Source organism: Dunckerocampus dactyliophorus, chromosome 3, assembly GCF_027744805.1.
Source record: "Dunckerocampus dactyliophorus isolate RoL2022-P2 chromosome 3, RoL_Ddac_1.1, whole genome shotgun sequence".
NCBI lineage: Eukaryota > Metazoa > Chordata > Actinopteri > Syngnathiformes > Syngnathidae > Dunckerocampus > Dunckerocampus dactyliophorus.
Window position 1 is genome coordinate 3,570,785 of NC_072821.1, and position 21,716 is coordinate 3,592,500.

Here is a 21,716-nt window from a genome sequence, read left to right on the forward strand (position 1 = left end):
CCTTCATCACTCTCCTTCCTGTTTTTTTTGTGAGTACGTGTGGCGTGAATCACACACAAACACACACACACACACACTGCCAAGAATCTCTGCGCTGTCACACACTCGTTATGGAGTGAGCGGTTGCGTGATGCGGTTGGCATGCGAGGAATCCCTCATGGATGCGTTCATAGACAAACAATCCATCCAGAAGCTATCATAAGAGAGGGAAGTGGCGTGACAGCAAGAGGGGAATGAAGTGTGATAACTGCTTTCTATTCCTGCATAGGTGCTCTGTAAAGAAGGGGGGTAGCGCCCTCTAAAAAGCCTGCCAAAACGCAGGCGTCAGCAAACTGTGTCCCCGTTGGCCCTGCGTGTCACATATCAGACAATCCCTGGTTTCAGCATTACTGGACCACCACACAAAAGGGAACTTTCTATGGAAAATGCAGCACTGTGCGTCTAAAAGCTCTGTGGGCACAAGCTCGCTGCTAAACAGGAGGCAGCCATCTATTTGGGCTTTTGTCTCTGTCAACCCCACGATCCACCCAGCAGTCTTTTCCCCTCCTCTGTCAGCATGCAAGAGTGATCCATGGCGGCCATTAGCCAGCCTGAAGTCTCATTAAGATTTCTATCACTCAACCGCCGCCCGTCGTGAGCCCCGTCTGTTAATGAATCAGCAGGACGAGTCAGCTCCAGTACATCTTTTAGTGGCTCATCATTACTGGAGCTGAAATGTGCCATTGTGAAGAGGCAAGCACATTTTTATTTTCAAAAGACATGCAGGCCTTATGAAAAGTCAATGGAGTCAGCTACGACAAAAGAAAACAATTAGGAGGGTTTCAGTCTATACCTTAGGCTCCCAAAGTGGGGTACGCCAATTGTCATCGGGGGTACGTGAAGAAAAATAAAATACAATTAGTGCCTCACACTCACAATCACGAGCGCACCTGAACGCCTCAGGCTTCAAGTCAAAAGTATGAAGGGGTATGCGACTGTAAAAAGTTTTCTATAATGAGAGTCAGTGGAGACACGGTACATTGGACACTTCATTAGGTATACCTGCACAACAAATACAACAGCTGCAGGAAAAAATCTTCATGCTATTCCCCCTGGCATCTGTGCATCATGAGCTTGGGTCAAACAATGCTCAGTGCAAGCGATAAAAACATAGGAACATGAACTTACTTGTTGCAGTGGTGTTTGAGGTGCTTCTTGTAACCGTCGTCCTGGAGCATGTGCTCGGGATTGTGCTTCCGTAACCACTCGGCCTTGTGAATGTCAAAGGAGCTGGACTGGGTCTTCATCTTCTTCCCCTTCCTGCCCCGAGGAACTGGGGCAGAGAGACCTAGCAGCAGAGCACAAACACTCACACACGGTCTTCTGCATGGCTATTTTATATTATTTGGGCCTTGTATTGATACATCCTAAGAGCCTGCACCAAACAAAAGCAAATCTATCATCTTACACCTTTGAGAGAAGAGGGGCTCGAAGGGTCGCTATTGAAGTTGCATGTTTTCATGATGTCTTGAAGGAAAATCTTCCTTACTCACAGACATGTTACCTGGTACAGTCTGACTACCTCTATTCACATACCTGTACCACCTCACAGGGGATGGCTCTGTTAAAAAAAATAGAAAAACAGACTTCGCTACACATCTTTAAAAAAGGCCTAGAGTTCTGTGAATTATTCGTCAGTCAGCTAATTTGGTTGTTCCTCAGTTAACCCAACATAATAGCCTGTTAAAATAAACATAATGTGTACAGTAGCGCTTATTGGAGACACACGCTGACACAAAACAGCGTCTTCCTTGGAGGGCTTCCTAAAAGCACCTTCACACTGTCCAATTCCAGCATCAAGGCCAGATTTTGTAAATAATACACTACAGTGGGACCTCTGAGATTTATTTCAAATTGCTGAAATATAGTCTAATGTGGAACCTTCAAGGAAATTCAAGATTTTATACCCAAGTGATTCTGCAGCTCCTTAGTGCGTCCGTCTTCCGTGGGTGCGATCAGGTCCCACATGAAGCTTTTGATTTTGTCATCGCCACGGTAATGCACCAAACAGTAGGCCAGGAGAGCCCTGCAGATAGATTCCACATCCCAGTCCGTCAGCTGCTTCTTAAACCGCCCGTGGTTTAGGATGTCCTTCCATCGACCCCACCTGGGTGATGATAATGAGACACGATATCTCTGAATTATGTTTACACGTGTGTGCTACTGCAGATTTGTACGGTATACACATTTTAACAATCTTACCCGTACACCAGCAGGTTCTTCTCCACACGGAAACATTCGGTGCGACCGTAGCTGTTGGGCCGGTCGTGGGTTCGCCTGAGTTTGGGTTTAGTGTCGTCGCTGTCGCTGTCGCCCTCAGACAGCTCCGCCAGCTCGTCCTTGGTGGAGCTGAAGGGCCTCGTCTGCTTTCTGACGCGCGGGGTGTCGATCACCAGGCTGTTCTGCAAACACAAGAGAAAGATTGTCAGAGGTAAATTGTGTTTTGGCAATTTTTCATCCATCAGTAAATATTGTCCACAGAAACAAGTTGTCTTTTGTGTATTTTATTATCAAAGCTACGAGTCACCACCGAACAGAGGGCAGTCTCTCCAAAAGCGCCATCTGTCCAGAAGTGCAAGGAACAAAGACACAGACATGCATATTTCAATGTGGGAAGGTGCAGGACTGGGGAACTTTTTCCTTTTTTCTTCCAAAAGGGAGTCGAACGCTATTCAAAAGAAGCCAGCTGCGGACAGGCCGATCTGAACATATCTAGCTAAGTGCAACAAGGATGAAACAAGAGTAAGGGGTGACAAGTCTGTGTGGGGCAGACGTCCACCCCACACAGAGTTAGAGCAGTGCTTTTCAAATTGTAGGGTGTGACACCCTGAGGTAAAATTTCATGGACTCAAGTTGAATACGTGGGGGACCATTGTAACTTGAGACAAAGGGGGTTCAACAGTAGAGGAAGAGTCCAGAAAAACGGAACAACCAAGTTACTCACAGACCACTTGGAATTCCTTGTGGACCACCCGTGGCCCACCAACCACACTTTGACAAACACTGCCCTGCACCTTCTTCGAGATCACGACCGTTTTACTTTTGATAGACATTGAGCTAAAGCGAGTGTGGCGGAAAACAACTTACTCTGCCGTTCACCATGTCCATATCGACGTCCGCCTTTTTCGCCCACTTGTCCCAGAAGTTAGGGTCATCCAGGGATATGTCTGTGCGGTTTCCGGACGCCACAAAACTGGCCTGGAAGAAGACGTTGTCGAACAATCTTAGCAAGCAGTATTCCAGTTTTAATACAATTGTGATCAATCACCAAAAACAAAGGCCACCGTGCCATTCTAAGAATACAGTAGACTGTAGACACCCTATTCTCCTATTACCTTGGCAAAGGTGGACCCCCGCCCCTCTGACTCAATGGTGATAGTCTTAGTCCTGCGCTGGAGGATCTGGTCGATGTCCTCCTCGCAGAACTTGGCCCCTTCGTCCTCCTCGTCCATGATGGCGCCGTAGGCCCCGCGTCGCAGCAGATCCTCGATTTCCTTTTTGGACAGCTGCTGCTGGACGGCCTGGAAAGGAGGAAAGACGATTTTATCAAGGCAGCAGCTTGTAATGACTTGCCTTGGGAAATTGGAGATCTTGCTCAAGGACATTGACTATCCTAAATGTTCTTCCCCAAAATGTTGCCGGAGCAGTTATTTTTCAAACTGAACAGCGACCGTCAGTGAAAGTCTTTTATCTTGGCTTCCATTTGACCATTCGCTGCTACAGGAGAGCATGAATGGCTTCGATTGGAGCCTTTTTTGGAAAGAACCTTGAGGATGTTCCAACTAATGCTCTAAAGTGCGTTGCAACGACCGACTCGAGTTCATAGAATTTAACTGGCAATGTCTAAGCTAAGGTCGGCTTCTGAAATTGATTTCAATGATTTATTGTAATTAATGGCTAGAAACACTGTGCTTTGACGATTAACCCTACAATTTCAATTCCATTTCAACCACTCACCCCTCCGCCGGTGCCTCCTCCCAGACTGTTATCTCTGCCGCTCATGCTCTGCAACACGGCTTTGTCCAAACCCAGCTTGAGGCTGGCGCGATCAAACATCTCCCGCTCGTACGAGTTCCTGGTGATCAGGCGGTACACCTTCACCGCTTTGTTCTGACCAATGCGGTGGCAACGTGCCTGCGCCTGGCGAGTTCATTAGTAGATTAGTACTGCTTACCAGTTTGGATTGGATGTTCTTCTGTGTTTGTGTTCTACCTGCAGGTCGTTCTGAGGGTTCCAGTCCGAGTCAAAGATGATACAGGTGTCCGCCGCTGTGAGGTTGATGCCCAGGCCGCCGGCTCGTGTGCACAGGAGGAAAACAAAGCGGTCTGAGTCAGGCTTGCTGAAGCGGTCGATGGCTGCCTGACGCAGGTTCCCTCGGACGCGACCATCTATCCGCTCGTACAAGTACCTGCAAGACAGAGACGGTTGTTACAAACCGTGAAGCTAATTCACTAGCCAGTTTTTACATTTAAAACACTGTATTTGACCCGAATATAAGACAGCATTTATCTGTATTTTCACTATTTGGTGTCAAACCAACAGGTGGCGCAAAACCTGTTGAGCAGCTGAGAAATATCCATCCATCCATCTTCTTTTGCTGCTGCTGCTTATCTGTGTCCGGGTCGCGGGGGCAACAGTCTCAGTAGGAAAGCCTAGACATCCCATTCTCCGGCCACCTCTTGCAGTTCAACCAGGGGGAACACCGAAGCCTTCAGACATAACAGCGTGTGCTAGGTCTGCCCCAAGGCCTTCTCTCGGCTGGGCATGCCAGGAACACCTCAGCAGAGGGGCGTCCGGGAGGCATCCGGACTAGATGCCCGAGCCACCTCAACCGGCTCCTCTCAATGTGAAGGAACAGCGGCTCTACTCTGAGCCCCTCCCGGATGACTGAACTCCTCACCCAATTTCTTAGGGTGAGCCCAGCCACCCTAAGAGAGCTGAGGGTGGGCAACATACTGTAGGTCGACCGGTACGTTGAGAGCTTTGCCTTCTGGCTCAGCTCCCTCTTCACAGAGATGGTACAGTACAGCGACCACATTCCTGCAGACGTTTCGCCGATCCGCATGTCAACCTCACGCTCCAACCTTCCCTCACGTGTGAACAACACCCCGAGATACTTTAACTCCTCCACCTGGGGTAAGACCTCACTCCCAACCCGGAGGATGCAAGCCATCCTTTTCCAAATCCGAGGCTCAGAAATATGTATTAACAAAATATGATATTGAAAAACATTATTAAAGGAAAACATAATAATCTTGTCTTTGATTTTGTCTTAACATATATTTTAAGTCCTGCAAAAGAGGCATTGCCTCATATTCCGGGTCGTCTTATATTCGAGTGAGTCAACCAGTTACCTTCTCTGAATGAGGTAGTCTTCCAAGATGTCAAGGCATCGCACCATTTGGGAGAAGATGAGCACCTTGTGGCCACCGGCCTTCATCTTCGGCAGTAGTTTGTCAATGAGGACGAGCTTCCCGGCGGACTGCACCATGGCTTGTAAGTGAAAGTCCAAGGCAGCCGGGCTGTAAACCTCCCTGAAGTCCTCCAAGATCTTCTCTTCTGCCCCTAAAAGAAAAAAAAATTAAAAAAAATCATGAAATCATGAAGAAATGGATAATATAACATTACTCGCATGCCGATTTAAATCCAAGTTTTGGATTCTCCAAGAGTTTTGGAATGAAAGAGCCCAGCCCTACATCTAATTGAAAATCATACGGAGGTGATCTGAAGGGGGCAGTGTACAATTGTACAAGGTATGCCATATTTAGAGGGCTCTTGCAAAGAACCTATATATATATATATATATATATATATATATATATATATATATATATATAAAAAATGCCCAATGCCCAAAGAGATTTGCTGAATTTTGTATCGACTATTCAACAATTGTTTTTTTTTTTTTGTTTTAAATTGTGCTTAGTTGTCAATGACTTGTCACTTTTTACATTTTTTTTTTTAAGTGTCTTTACTTGTCAAATCAACTTGACTTGTAAACTTACACATTATGTCAAATTATTATAATTTTTTTTTACTTTAAAGAAATTTAAATGTGTGTCACTTCCAATTGACTATTACAGGTTATAAGTCACTATTTTTTTTAATTTTTTTTTTAAATTCTGAATTTAAATATGCTCAGTTTGCGAGATCTGGGCTCAAATCTCCGCTTGGGCATCTCTCTGTGGCATTTGCATGTTCTCCACGTGCGTGCGTGGGTTTTCTCCGGGTACTCAGGCTTCCTCCCACATTCCAAAAACATGCATGTTAGGTTAACTGGTGACTATATTGTCCATAGGTATGACTGTGAGTTGAATGGTTGTTTGTCTGTATGTGCCCTGCGATGGAGTGTACCCCGCCTCTCGCTCAGAGTCAGCTGGGATAGGCTCCAGCATACCCCTGCGACTGTAGTGAGGACAAGCAACGTAGAAAATGGATGGCTGGATGGATGTTCAATTTTCATTTCCCTTTTACATGTTCAAAGTCTTTTTTTTTTTTAAGTGTAATAAATGTTTTGGGGTGTGTTCAGTTGCCAATATCCTTGTGTTGCTTATAGGTCACATCGTTACCTCCGCCAAGCGCAGCACAAAGTGCAAGCTGAATGGATGAAATTTTTAGGAATTGTCGGAAATGGATATGCAAGAGCTGATAAAATTTTGGGGGTGATTTGGATCACTGTCTGGATCCAGGAATGTTTAAAAAGATTCTTTAACATTGCGAGATACGACCATTTTCGGCATTTGTGGATATAACTCCACAAAAAATGGTCAGAGCACTTGGAGAAAAAATATACAGGACAAGTTTCCAACGGGTTTCTACAAAATATCAAACGCTGATCCAAAAAATGTGGGATTATTATCTTGGTGTGAATCAAAATATGGGGGGGGAACTATGGCGCTTGGCGGAGGTCTGCTCTCTCAGAGTGCTTCTCTTGTTATTTTATTAAATCTATTTTCTAATTGGCCTTTGTTGGTTATAAGTCACATTATTTTTCTTCTCATTTTATTATTTAGTAGTAGTAGTAGTAGTAGTAGTAGTAGTAGTCGTAGCAGCAGCAGCAATATTAGTATTAGTATTAGTAGTATTAGTATTAGTAGTAGTATTAGTAGCAGTATTAGTATTAGTATTAGTTTTAGTAGTAGTAGTAGTAGTCGTAGCAGCAGCAGCAGTATTAGTATTAGTATTAATAGTATTAGTATTAGTAGTAGTATTAGTAGCAGTATTAGTATTAGTTTTAGTAGTAGCAGTAGTAGTAGTAGTAGTAGTAGCAGTAGTAGTAGTAGTAGCAGTCGTAGCAGCAGCAGCAGTATTAGTATTAGTAGTATTAGTAGTAGTAGTATCAGTATCAGTATTAGTAGTAGTAGTAGTCGTAGCAGCAGCAGCAGTATTAGTATTAGTAGTAGTATCAGTATCAGTATTAGTAGTAGTAGTAGTCGTAGCAGCACTAGTAGTAGCGCAGTGAAGGTCCACACCAGTGAAAGCTACAAAAACGAAATATGTTGTTAAATTATCTTTACATCAGTATCAATGAAAAAACAAGCCTTGTTATAATTGTAAAGGTAGACATTTTATGTTAAGATATTTTATGAAAGATTAAACTGTGCACTTTTGTCAAGTGAGTGTATAATTTGGACCCATTTACTAAAGCAAACACGCCGTAGTAGCGATATCAGCATAACCTTCAGACATCAATGCTCTGTAAAAGTCTCCTTTTTTTAGGTGCTTTTGAAATTGATGCAGCAATAATCCCTCTAATGGTTTCACTTAATATGCAAACGAATTACACAGATGGTGTGATGCAAAGATCTGTTGGGACAACCACTCAAGTGTGAGCACCTTCATGTGCTTAATGATGTAAGCTCACACGCAGGAAGTTGTTACCTTTGATGAGGTAGGGGTGGTTGCAGCATTTCCTCAGCTCCATCATGGTGTTGACCAGGTTGGGCATGTTGGACTGGCCAGCACCTTTGGCCAGGAAAGAGAAGTTCTTCTCCAGGATAGCGCGGTAGTATTTCTTCTGGATGTTGGTGAGCTCCACCTCGATGATGGTTTCCTCCTTGGGCGCCAACTTCTTCTCCACGTCCTCCTTCAAGCGCCGCAGCATCATCGGCTTCAGGATGCCCTGGAGCTTCTGCACCTGTTAGACCATAAAAAAACGACAATTTAAATAGGTAAAGATTTAAGCAAAGGGAAAATAAAAGGAGGTTATTATCCGGAGAGCCGGGATGTGTTATTGCGTCGAACTCAAACAAAGCCACAAGCTTGGAGGGCGGAAAAATACACAGCAGCTGTAAATGTTAAGTGCTGCGTCTGCTCACAGAACATCTCAACTTGAGGCTAGTGGAGTTTTTTTTCACCCACACTTTGCAAACAATTCCAGGCAAAAGCAATTTGTGTGGCTTCAGCTGATGCTTCCACATACGTAGATCTAATTGTCGCCATTTTGCAGCGCATACCGTGCCTTACTGATGCAATGCAGCATTTATTAAATGATCACAGAGGCTTCAGATTCAGAGACTTGTGTAACATTACAACCAAATCAACATTAAATTAAGAGCGCTAATTACAAACTTCATGCCTGCAGAAGTGAAATTAGTGGGTCTCAATAAGCTGCATTGAAGAAATATGGAGTCATTTTCTTTGGAGCCACTCCCTTGACACCAGGGGTGCAATGGTGCACCATAATCATGGTTCAGTACGTACCTAAAGTCTAAGGTCACGGTTCGGATAATTTCCGTACTGAATGTTCCATACCAAAAATAATCTTTTCAACACATAGTTGATACAGGCAAATAACTATTGGTTATTGTAATGCATCCTATAACAGAGGGGGTGTGTGTGTTGTACAAAAAGAAAGTGGGCTCACCTGCTCCTCAGTCTTGAGGTCTCCAAACTCCTGCATGAAGGTGTTTTCCGAGGGGAAGCGTGACGGCTCCAGGAAGTGGAGCAGGCTGAAGAGCTCCTCCACGGTGTTCTGGAGAGGGGTGCCCGTCAGCAGGACCTTGTGCTCCTGGCAACCGGAAGAAAGTGTGATTAATGTTAGAGCAAATTACCAATGAGCGTCCTTGATAGGAATCAGTGATTTATTATTGTTAACATTTATTGTTTTAGCGAGGGTGGAAGGTTTAAGATAATTCTGGACATAAATTTGGAAAGAAGGCAACATGGGGTGCACTACTTGGCTGCAACCAGCAGAGGTGCTGTTGATTCTGTCCAAGCTAATTTGTGACTTAAAGAACAACATTCTCAATTATTTTCTGTCATACCCCCCCACTGGGGGACACAAGTCTTTTCGCCCAGGGGGCCCCGCCCTACTGTTTGAGAAGCACTGCGCTATGGGAAGTTGAGCTACTCACTACACCCTTGCAGAAGTCCACTATGGAAACGTGATTATTCAGCATTATTCTGTTCAGTAAGACACCGGTGTGGAAACAGGAGTTCAGAACATTCCAGAAGAGAAAGATTTTAACCAGGCCAGCAAAGTTAAGACATGAGTACTTTTCCATCCCCACTAATAGTACCACTAGTATGAAGAATCTGTGTGGAGAACAATTACATATAATAGCATGTAAAATGTGTAAGAAAATAACATTGAGCACATATATTATATTACATGGAACCTCGAAGTATTATACATATATTAAATTACCAAGTATATTACAAAGAACCAAAGTGGTAAAGGTTGTGTGTTTTTTGGAAACATACGCACTTATTATTTCATTAGTACCTAGGCAACACCACTAGGGGACAGTATCTCCTCCTTGTGCCCTGTCTGTTATGCGTAAGTCAGGCAGGAGCAGTTATACTTTATTTTACTTGTATTTAGCTTTATCGTACCGTGGTTTACTTCTCTTTGTGCTTGTATGGCAGTTAACTCTTTAGGCAACAGAGCCTTTTTTCAGTTTTGACATTACTATTTCAAAAGGTTATAGATTGAAAATGGTTAAAGATACAGGCACACTGTAAATGAGAAAAATCATCAGTATGACCCAAAGTTTGTGATGGGAGTGAGTTCACTCATCTAATTTGCATATTATGACATCACCAGGCTCCGAATTTGTCAGATCACTGTCTCCATCATACCGGCTCATCAAAATGTCTGGTCTACTTGTGATGCCCTTCCTCATCTCTCAAGCGAATTTGGGTTTTATTTAATTGTATTATACAGTGGTGACCTCTTTATACTTTAATGCAGTCAAGCATGTTAACAAGCTACTTGCCTGGACAGTTAAAAGTTTTATAAAGGCAGCAGTTTTCTTTATGTTCTATGGAAAAAAATGTTTTGGAATTAGAACTAGAATTAGTTAGCCAGCCTCAAACAGCGGACTGTGTTCAACAGTAATTGATCGCTCAAGAACGTTTAGTCAAACATCCGGCCTTAACTGACACGTGCACTTACCAGGCTCATGAGTTTAAAGCCCTCCAGCAACTTGCAGTTCTTGTTCTTGAGGCGGTGGGCCTCGTCGATGATGACGCAGCGCCACTCGATGGCGTTGAGCTCGGGGCAGCCGCCCAGGATCATCTCAAATGTAGTGATGACAGCCTGGAATTTGTAGGCGCCTCGCATCACGCGGCCCTTTAAAATAACAACAACAAAAAAAAAAGTGTCATGAAACATTAGAAATAACGTGCTAACTTGCGTTTTATTTCACCTACAACCTAACGGCACATCTGCAGTACAGGGACGATGAGAGCAAAGTCACTCGTGAGATTTAACCGCCGTCTCCCAATGGATTGTTTATCTGTCAGCGTGCACGAGGAAGCGTCGACTCACTCCGCCTCTGCATTTGTAACCATCGCCTTGACAACGGGCCTCTCGGGGCCACTCAGTTATACAGCAGCCTCCTCCTCCTCCTACAACAGACGAGCCTCAGAAGAGCCTGAGACGCGCTGACAGCGAGCGTTCCGCTCGGAGAACGCTGTGACATCACGGCGCTGCCGCCCGGGAGACTGAGAGGTGGCGGCTTCGTTCTGCTCTTCTACACCTCGCCTTTTATTTCTCTGCATGCTAACAGCCCCTAAACCACTTACAAGCGCATTAAAAAATACTCCACTGACAACTTAGCAGCCCACTAAATGTTGGATTAGTGCAGGGAAATTCAACTAAATTGTTCTGAGGGACACGTTTTCATAGAGCTAAGGACTGTGAACCGAACTCCCACCGCTGTTATTCTTCTTTTCTATATAATGTCAAAGCAAGTTAATGCTAGTCAAAGATCCCTTATATCAAGATTCAAGATTCAAGAGAGTTTTATTGTCATGTGCATGGTCAGGGGTGTCACACTCAATTGCACAGGGGGCCAAAACCCCAAAGCCTACTTTAGGTTGTGGGCCGAACCGGGCATTACCCCCCCCACCACAATCTCTGAATTTGCATGTTTTTTATTATTCATACTAAAATTCGCAACACTTGTATATTTGAAAGTATTAAAAACCACAAAATCTTCTTGTCCTTTTAAGCAACATAATTGGTGAATGTAGCACACTCCTATACATCATCAGTGCGCGCATGCGCGCACACACACACACACACACACACACACAGGTGCTCGTTTAAAGTTGTCAACATGACAGGACATGCTCCAATAATCCAGGCTGAAAAAATACTAGTTAGTATGGTCAGATATTGAGAAAATGTCTCATTAGCACTGACGAATAGATAAGTAAGCAGCCTACACACCTTTTATCTCGGTTCCGCGCGCGTGCAGTGCCGGGGATTGGAACATACGATATAATGAATGCATTTTCAGGTTTACATCGGAGTGGGGGAAATGTGCATTATTCTCGTGTTCGTTCATTCCTGCTTGAAATTTCTACTTTCCAATAGTCTGCGGATATACGACTATGGTAGATCCTAGGTTCCCAAAGTGGGGTACGTGTATCCCCAGGGGTACGCCAATTGTCATAGGGCACAGGTGTCAAACACAAGGCCCGGAGGCCAGATGTGGCTTGCCTCATCATTTTATGTGGCCCGCAAAGCCCTGGGAATAATGCACTTCACCTTTGTCCTTTTTAATGTATTTGATCTGTCATTTTGACAGAAAAATTGTACTGCATGCAGTTTTTCTAAACGTCAGTGTTATCTATTCATGCAGCAAGACATTCGAAGCATTTTTCAAAAATAAATACTTGAACGTCTGCTTGTCACCATGACATTCTCACTTCTCTTCTCATTTCAAGGCAAGTTATCCATCAGTTTGTTAGTAAAAATATAATAATCTAATGCACGGGCAATTGTGTAATATTTCTATTCATATATACTGAGAGTTGAAAGTGGCCCTCTGAGGGCAGCCATAACTGCGATGTGGCCCTCAATAAAAATGAGTTTGACACCCCTGTCATAGGGGGTACTGTACGTGAATACAAATGAAAAACAATTAGCACCAAACACTCACAATTACAAGTGCACCTGAACGCCTCGTGGTGCAAGGAGAACAGAGCAGAAAGGAGACACAGCATGCTTTATAGTTGGTTGTATGTATTTGTGTACTTCGGATACTGCTTTATCATGATTGTTAAACTTTCCCCTTCAATTTGGTATTAAATGAATATGCAGATTTGAACCACAGCCACCGTGAGCGGACATAAAAAGTGATGCTTAAATTCAACCCATTCAAACGGAAGGATGCCAACATCAGACTGGAATAAAGGATATGTAGGATGATGACTTATCTATTTAGCAGTGCTCATGTGAAAGGCTATTAAAATGTGACCATGCAAAAAGTGCAAGAGTAGGGGGTATAAGGCTTCATGTCAGGTTGGGAACCACTGCTTTATGATTTCCTATTGTAAAACTGTGATTTAAAGATCCTCTAGATCCTAGGTGCCCAAAGTGGGGTACGCAAATTGTCTAAGGGGTACATGAATTTAAAAAAAAAACAGTGTGACCTCATTGGTGTCTGAAAGCCTAACACTCATAGTTATGCAATGTACTTGAATGCCTCATCATGTGAACAACAGGAGTCGGTGGTACACGGCCTCAGATCAAATGTCTGAATGAGTACAGGACTGTGAAACGTTTGGAAACCTTTGCTCTAGATGACAGCAGAGCTCTGCTGTTTTTCAGGACCTACTGCAAAACTCTGCCGGTTTTGCAATCTGCTGCAAAAGTCGTAATCGCTTCCGAGTTTTGAACTAAATTTGCGGGCCAGTCTGATGTCATTGGCAGGATAGACTTGGCCTTTGGCCACCAGTTGAGTAGCCTGGGATTACTTGTTGTTGGACTGGGACACTTTAAGGTTGCAAGTTGGCAATCTCAGACTCCCCAGCAGTGTTTACCTGCGCGTCCCTGAAGTACATCTCGTACTGCTGCAGCATCTGCCTGCTGACCATGCTCCCGTGGTACACAATGACGTTCAGGTGGGTCCATGTGCGGAACTCCCTCTCCCAGTTGGCAATGGTAGACAGCGGGGCGATGATAAGGAACGGCGCCTTGATGCCCACGCGGTGGATCTCCTCCAGGAAGGTGATGGACTGGATAGTCTTTCCCAGGCCCATCTCGTCCGCCAGGATGCAGTTTCGCCTGAGGATGACAGGGAACGAAAGGGAGTTTGTTCATTCCCTGACAAAGTGATGTTTTGAAAGAGTGGGTGGCGTCAAACACATAATAAAACAGATGGGGGGGATAAAAATAACGACGACGCAGCAAAGAAAAAAAGGATATTAAAAGACCGAAGAGAGCAGAGAGTGTCAAGAGATGAGCTACGTAATCAAGACTCCTCCGCTCTCTTCCAGTGGAGCACTTATACTGCTGTCCAAAGGACAGGGAGGGGGAACACGCTGATATTCCCACTGGCCTCTTAAGCAGCTTTGCATTGCTGATGGATCTCACTGCGTAGGCTCACACACAAAAAGTCCTCCAAAGTAAGGAAAGCTGATCATTCAATTAACTACAGTCTTCTATAGTTGCTGTGTGCGTAGCCAACAAAAGCAAATACTTGCTGCATTTGAAGCAGTGGTCAGAATCCAGCAGCTTTATCTACCTCTGCATGCACTTTACAATGTTGCTACTCAGTTGTGTGAAACTCATGCATGTTCCACTTGCCCTGCCCTGTTTACAATGAACTCATCAGCGGAGTTAATGCCAACGGAGAAGTTTGCTGATTATTAGTACAACAATGGTTCTGTTCCTGATGTGTGGTGCAATACTGTATGCTTGCCAATAAATGGCCAAGCGGTCAAAGAGAGCTATGTTTTCATTTCCACTTTCTCATGCACTCCATATCATCATAAAACTGACCTGTTGTACCAATTGAAAAGGAGCCAGTTGACGCCCTCTAGCTGGTAGTCCCTGAGGCTGTTGTCGTTCCTGTACTGTCGCGACTGCTCCCTCTTCTTCCACAGGTTGGCTGGGGGACGCTCCTATAGATGACACATAAGAAAAATATAAATATAAAAAATATTTAAAAATTAAATGCAAAAAAACAACAGATGAATACAGCCACGTGGTGACAACAACAACATCTCCACTTACCACTCTGCGCGAGTCGGGCTTGGCTGCCTGCAGCTGCTCAAACTCTTCTATCTTGCTCTGATCCACGTCGTCCTTCAGCTCCCAGGTGCTGTCCTCGTACGGCAGGGAGCACCACTTCACCAGGTAGTACACCACCTCCTGCCGAGACAGAAACACACGGGGGAGACAGAGAATGAGCACTGGAAAAGACTGCGCCGCTTTAAGAGCGTTAACAAAAGGGACCGCCGGGAAGCCCATTAGCTTGGCCTTGGGCACTTGTCAGGTACAAAAGGCAGCACTCGACTGAAGAAGATACGCAACTAAACTATGAGGAGAAAACTCACACCTAACAGATATGATTACCGCATAAAAAATATTCACTTTACCTCCCCCGTGTCTTTATCCTCACAATAAGACACCTCGAGCACTCGGTCCACCTCGACATAGTCTGGGTTGAAGGGCTCTTCTTCCATCTAGGAATCACAAGAGGGAGACAAAGAGAGAGAATCAAGTGAAGTGCCTACTCACCATCTGGAGAAAATGCACATTCCGAAACACATATACAGTACTCTTGTAGACACACACACACACAGTATGTGTGTGTGTGTGTGTGTGTGTGTGTGTGTGTGTGTATATATATATATATATATATATATATATATATATATACACACACACACACATACTGTGTGTGTGTGTGTCTACAAGAGTGTGTGTGTGTGTATATATATATATATATATATATATATATATATATACACACACACACACACACACACACACACACACACACACACACACACACACACACACACACAGTATATATATATATATATACTTATATATATGCTTACTACCTCCTCTGTCTGCATAAAATAAGCGTTTGGAACACACTGTGGTTCCATACCCTTGTGAACCTCTGTTGAACAGCATTGTACTGGAGAAAGTCATTTGTTGCTACAAAAATGGCAAGACACCAATTTATATACATTATATAAACATACCACATACATACTGTATACACACACATATGGCCATACACATTTATACACACATGTTTATATATGTTTACACATGCACGCACACATTTATACAATGTACGTATATACACTTATGCACCCATACCCCTATATACAGACAAACATATACTGTATGTATTTGGGCTGTAAAAAATAATGTGTTAACGGCGGTAACTCATTTATTTCATTAATTACATTAAATTTATTTTTGTAATTAACACAGATGGAATCAGAGTGGAGGGTCTCCACACAGTCACACATAGTCTGACGCTCTTTTATGACTTCATTCTGACCTGAACACATCAATAGCAGTACAATTCCAAGACCACATACTGTATGTATCTCCAACTCACACACGTCTCTAGTACGTTCTTCCTCGGAACGACACTTCCTCATTCCCGTAAGTATAAATAAAGAGGAAGCTAAAGAAAAACATGAAGTGGATATTCTTATCACTCAATAGTAAATTTACCTTCAATTACGTGATGTCTTTGAACGCAAGCCCTCATTGCTCATAATAACACGGTTTAAAGTGTGATTCAAATGTTCTACAACTAATAAAGAGACTAGTGTTGGACAAATACATTTTTAGACTTGTGTGGTATCTTTTAGCTTGACTGACATATTCAGTTCATTTAGAGTTGTTAACACATACACATATATATTATCCTGTATACAGTAAAAATGGGCATATTTCAGACATAGTTGCTAATGGTGATTAATCATAATTAATTTAAAAAAACTGATTAATCTGATGACATTTTTCAATCATTTGATAGCACTAATATACAGGTATACACATATTCACACACACAAACACACAAATGTGCCAGCCCACACATCTAAATAAGCATGCTCACAACAACCTCCACACAAATGCCCGATGTGCATAATAAGCATGTAGGCAACACACACACGCACACACACACACACTCGTCACAAATGTCAGCCAATGCGCGTCCACAGACGTGCACGAACGCACGCACGGCGCCTTACGTCGGCGAAGAAGAGCGCCCTCTGTGCCTGTTTCATCTTGAACCGTTTGATCTTCTGCTGGATCCTCTTGTCCTTCTCCAGCTGCTCCTCCGCGGCCCACTCACAGTGGAGGTAGGAGCTGCACAACAAACACACACACACACAGACACACACACACATACAGTGAGTGAAAGGAGCGTAAGAGAGCCCGAAAAGAAACCTTGTGAGTATCCATCCTGCAAAAATGAAAATGATGGGAATGGTTTTGTGTGTGTGTGTGTGTGTGTGTGTGTGTGTGTGTGTGTGTGTGTGTGTGTTGGGGTGGAGGCACTAATATCTCAATGACACACGCCACTACAAAGCTAAATACAAATTAGTTTACACACTTAAAGGTTTTTCAAAAAAAGTAACACAATAATTACTTTCCCTGAATGAAGGAGTAATTTGGTTACTAATTCACTTTGGGGGGAAATTAACGAGTACCTGTAACTGATTACTTTTTTAAAAAGAGCTTGCCCAACGCTGCTTAAAACATCCCCTGTGCTGTATTTAATATACATAAATAAAAAAAATATCCGTTCAATACAGCAATATATGTATGCAACATTTATTATGTATAAATATAAAACAAATATCAAAATCAATATAAAATTATATATAAACAAAGATGTAAAAAAATATATAAGTTCAAACCCTTTTTAAACACTCAGATTAAATATTTTGTCACAACCTCTTGTAAGAAACAAATTCTGCAATTTTTTGCCACTGCAAATATAAATAAATGTTGATGTTACTTTATTTTAGATTTTTTATTGTATTTAACACATTTTATTTTATAATTATTTTTACTGCACTTTTGCCCTGTAAAATGTGTGGTAACTTTGTGTCTTATAGGTGACAAATGAGTGTAATATCTACCAATATACCTCGTCAATAACAAATGTATCTAATTTTACAACATGCCTAATAAAAAAAAAAACAAGTGCAGGGCCGAAAATGGCCCCAGGTCACACTTTGGACACCACTGATATAACTTATCAAGGGAGAATATTAAAAGGAACATTGTAGATTTGATTTTATTTCACCATCTGACAAGTCAACTATTCAGACAGAGAGCTATTTGTTGCATTTGAAATACTTTTAATGGCCTGAAAACATTTTCAATAATAGCAACCCTGTTCTTTTTGTAATTGAATATTATTTTATCACTTCCTGGCGCTGTACAAGTTCCAGAAAAGCACCAGAAAAGTCTTTTTTGATGTCTTTTGAACAAATAAAATGGATGCATGCTTCTTTCCCGTGGAAAGTGACCATATCTAAAAGTGATTATCTGCAATCAAGTCACACGACTATGCATGCCAAGCATAAACAAGCACAAAGAAATACTTACTAGTTTTTGTACTTGACAAAAAATTCCTCCACTTCCACCACCAATCCTGGAGAGAGCTACACCAGGATAGAGAAGGGGAAAAAACATTAACAGAGGCAAAACTACAATTGACCACACTAATAATAGACATTAAACATGTCACTCTGAAACAGTGCTTCTCAAATGAGGGGGGGGGGGACACTGACAGGAGGGTGCGAGAGGCAGGGAGCACGTTCAATGTTCGTGCATACCTAGCAACGTGTACAAAGTTATAACATGCAATTTGACTCTTAAATACGCTTGTATGCCACACAGCTCTCCATTTTGTTGCGTTTTCCTGGTTTCAGTTTCAAGTTCAGTATGTACAGTACAGATAAATAAATAGATATTATCAGTTTCGTAACAGTATTTTGTGAAAACATTTCTGTCCTCCGGTGGTGGGATGACAGAAAATAATTGAGAACCGCTGCTCTAAACCATTACCTCCTTCTTGACGACACGGGACGACATGATCTTGTCAACGACGGCAGCGTCTTCCTCACTGGGGTTCTCCTGCAAATAAAGATGAGAGGAAACATGGACGACTGTCTAATAACTGAACGCCCCGGGACACTTCCTCACACAAGCAGACTGCTCACAGACAGCCGGAGCTCACATGAGGCTTTTAGGAGAGTTTCTAATCTAAATCGGGAGTCTTTTAGAGGCGCTCGTAAATTGTGCGGGTTGTAAAAAGCCCTCAGGTGAAATTGAGATTTTCGGACTGTATTAATAATTTAGCAAGGTTGTAACATTTCTCTCTCGAGCTGCGCTGCACCGTTAAAATTGGCTTATAATTTAGATTTCATTCATAATAGCAACTTCCCTCTCAGCTCCTCTGGGTTGTACAGTGGATGCGCAACATTTGTTTTGTGTGTGTGTCTGTGTGTGTGTGTGTGTGTGTGTGTGTGTGTGTGTTGTACCACACACAGAAGGGTGCCACTGACGGCAAAATGGAAAAAGTGTGATGATAACCATAGAACATCGGAAAGGATATACGCCCCTGTCCCGGCTACAATATGGCTAAAAGGACATTAAAAATGAGAAAGAATAACAGTAAAAGAACCGCAAAGTCAGATCTTTTTGGTGTTTATACACTTTGTTCCAAATTACTATGCAAATGATATTGTTCTCTGATTTTGCTAAATAATCAATATAAATTGGAGTCATCATCATTTTCATCAACCTTTACAGTACAATTTGAATGTTATTAAGCAAACCTCCAGAGTTTCAAAGCGTTTCACTGGTTCTTAAGAACTGAAAATGGTCATTTGTTGAATTTGCAGCATAAGGAGTTCATATTTACTGAAAGCACATGAACAGGCCAAGTTACATGTTAACATACGATCCCTTCTTTGATATAACCTTCACAATTCTTACATTGAACTTGGGAGTTTTTGGAGCGTTTCTGCTTGACGATGCTCCATAGGTCCTCCATTGGGTTGAGGTCAGGGCGAAAAAAAGGTGGGCAAACCATGAGTTTCTCTCCTTTTATGCTCATAACAGCCGATGGCAGAGAGGTAGGTATTCTTTGCATCATGAGATGGTGCATTGTCATGCCTGAACGTCATTTTGCTACTAAAAGTACGGTTCTTCAAACTGTGCCATGTAAGAAAGTGGTAGTCAGAAACTCTACATACTTTGCTGAGGTCATTTTCAAACCTTCAATGACCATAAAGGGCCTACCAGCTGTCTCCCAATGATTCAAATCCAAAACATGACTCAGCCACGTCCTTGCTGACATCACAGCCTTGTTGAGATACAGTATGCCGGTCGTATTCTACTTCATCTGTCTGGACCACCCAAGGTTGCACGGCCCTCATCAGTAAACAGGATTGTTTAAAAATGAATCTTAATCTTAATCTATTTGTTGGCCCACTGCAACCGTTTCTGCTTGTGAGTATTGGTTAGAGGTGGCCAAATAGTAGGTTTATGCATAAATGCATACCTCTGGAGGATCCTACACCTTGAGGTTCATGGGACTTCAGAGGCACCAGCAGCTTCAAATACCTGTTCGCTGCTTTGTAATGGCTTATTAGCAGGTGCTCTCTTGATTCAATACATTTGTCTGGCAGAAACCTCTCATTATGCCTTTATCAGCACAATGCCGGCTGTCATCTGAATCAGCCACAGATTTCTTCACTGTGCGAAAGCTTTTGTGAATTATTGAATGTTTTCATGCCTTGTCCAAGGCATTGCAATATTTTACGCTTTTACGTCAGCAGAGAGATCCTTTTTCTTTCCCATATTGCCTGAAATCCGTGGCATGCTTAATAATGTGGAACATCATTTTTAAGTACCGTAGTTTTCTTTTAATTGGGCAAACTAATTCCGACAGTTGTAAGAGATTGATATCAGTAATCCAAAGAGGCCCCAGACACAATGCCATCCATGAATTTCACTGAAAAAACACAAATGTTATGTTTATGATACTAATATCCTATTTGCATAATAATTTGGATAATCCGGATAATACGTGTCGTTTGTATTACCATACAGCAGTGAACTTCTTGTGTACACTATAATAGTTTAAAAAAGTGCAGTGTACTACAGGACAATTTGTTCTGAAACAACAAACAGGAAGTCAATCAGCTAACCAGATTGTGTTCAACCTTAGGAGGTTCCACTCCACTAAGCTTTCATTTCTGTATGCTAGAGTACAAAGCAAAGGTTTGGAATGTTGTCTTTTTTGAAGATTTTTGTTTTTGTTTTCATTGTCCAACCACATGCACCATTGAGGAGGAATGACAACACGTTGCTGGGAAGTGCTGATCTCATACTGAATGAATCATAAGTCCTGTGGCCTTTTAAAGGCCCAGTCAAGTACTCACGACAAAGAGCTGTACCGCGGGCTCCTTGGACGCCGCCTTCTTGGCTTTGACGATCACCTTGCCGTCCTCGTCCGACAACCTGGCCTCCAGCTCCTCGGCGTACTTCTTCCTCTTCACCTGCCGATTAGATCGCCTCTTCTAATGCAACACAGAAGATCAAATGGGAGGAAGCGTTGTTAGAAAAACAGTCGTTGAGCCAACCAGGACACACTTAAGTTATTGGCTGTGCCAATAAAGGGGAATGTTTGTTTACTTTACTGGACAATAATAATGTAAGGATTGCAACTGTTGTTCCATAATATGATTTTATTTGGATTCGGTGCATGGCAAGCAGCATGTAGGAAGTGTATTCATTTTCATGTCTGTGTGAAGGAGGAAGTCACGAAAGAGAGATGACGCCATGCCGCCTCGTGTTGCAAAACAACCGACTCGCCACATAATTTTGAATTCTTTTAATTCTTTAGGGTTAATGTGGCAGAAATTGACGTTAAAAGACAAAATCAAGCTGCATCCCTGTTAAGTCTGATTTGCTGAACGTCCAAATAAACACTCTGTCACTGTCAGCACATTCTTTATTCTACTCTGTGAAGGTGCTATTGTTCTTGTTTTGACCTCCACAGTGCCTCAGTGATGCTATCAAAAGAGAATAGAATGTGCACTCGAGAGCGCCACCCACTGCCTGCCCACCTCCGCCTCAACCCAAACCTGTCGAGCTCCGACCCACAATTGTTGTTATGGTTTCATTTTACTAGCAAATAGGCTGGCAAATAGACACAAAATACATGTAAAACCCTTCTGTTCTGCATTTGCTGTAAGTCATGTAGCTGAAAATTGAAAAGCAACAACGGAAATCTGGATTTTCAGGATGGCGCTGGTGGTAATATGACCCCAGCATGGCAAAGCTGATCACATGACGCGAGCAAAACAACATAAACCACATGACGCCACCATAGTGCCTCCCTTTGTCCACAGATTTATGCAAATTTATAGAGCAA

The 21,716-nt window shown here is 42.7% G+C and overlaps 1 protein-coding gene and 1 non-coding gene across 13 annotated transcripts in view; both read right to left on the reverse strand.

Annotated features, from left to right (window-relative positions):
- The window catches only part of chd9 (chromodomain helicase DNA binding protein 9), a 94,145-nt gene that overhangs the window by 15,497 nt on the left and 56,932 nt on the right, over positions 1–21,716 (reverse strand). For all 12 annotated transcript variants that reach the window (XM_054771478.1, XM_054771481.1, XM_054771479.1 and 9 more), the window contains 19 exons: positions 20,722–20,859; positions 18,338–18,406; positions 17,876–17,931; positions 16,507–16,624; positions 14,878–14,964; positions 14,513–14,650; positions 14,279–14,400; positions 13,318–13,561; positions 10,439–10,615; positions 8,906–9,049; positions 7,921–8,176; positions 5,394–5,604; positions 4,252–4,447; positions 3,997–4,179; positions 3,375–3,560; positions 3,127–3,237; positions 2,242–2,441; positions 1,947–2,146; positions 1,168–1,327 (listed from right to left, as the gene is read on the reverse strand). In XM_054771478.1, coding sequence (XP_054627453.1) covers positions 1,168–1,327; positions 1,947–2,146; positions 2,242–2,441; positions 3,127–3,237; positions 3,375–3,560; positions 3,997–4,179; positions 4,252–4,447; positions 5,394–5,604; positions 7,921–8,176; positions 8,906–9,049; positions 10,439–10,615; positions 13,318–13,561; positions 14,279–14,400; positions 14,513–14,650; positions 14,878–14,964; positions 16,507–16,624; positions 17,876–17,931; positions 18,338–18,406; positions 20,722–20,859 — 2,996 coding nt within the window. The remainder of the gene's footprint in view (positions 1–1,167; positions 1,328–1,946; positions 2,147–2,241; positions 2,442–3,126; positions 3,238–3,374; positions 3,561–3,996; positions 4,180–4,251; positions 4,448–5,393; positions 5,605–7,920; positions 8,177–8,905; positions 9,050–10,438; positions 10,616–13,317; positions 13,562–14,278; positions 14,401–14,512; positions 14,651–14,877; positions 14,965–16,506; positions 16,625–17,875; positions 17,932–18,337; positions 18,407–20,721; positions 20,860–21,716) is intronic.
- LOC129179178 (small nucleolar RNA SNORA16B/SNORA16A family) lies at positions 3,655–3,793 on the reverse strand. Its single transcript, XR_008569915.1, has one exon. It is a non-coding gene; the product is annotated as a small nucleolar RNA SNORA16B/SNORA16A family (small nucleolar RNA).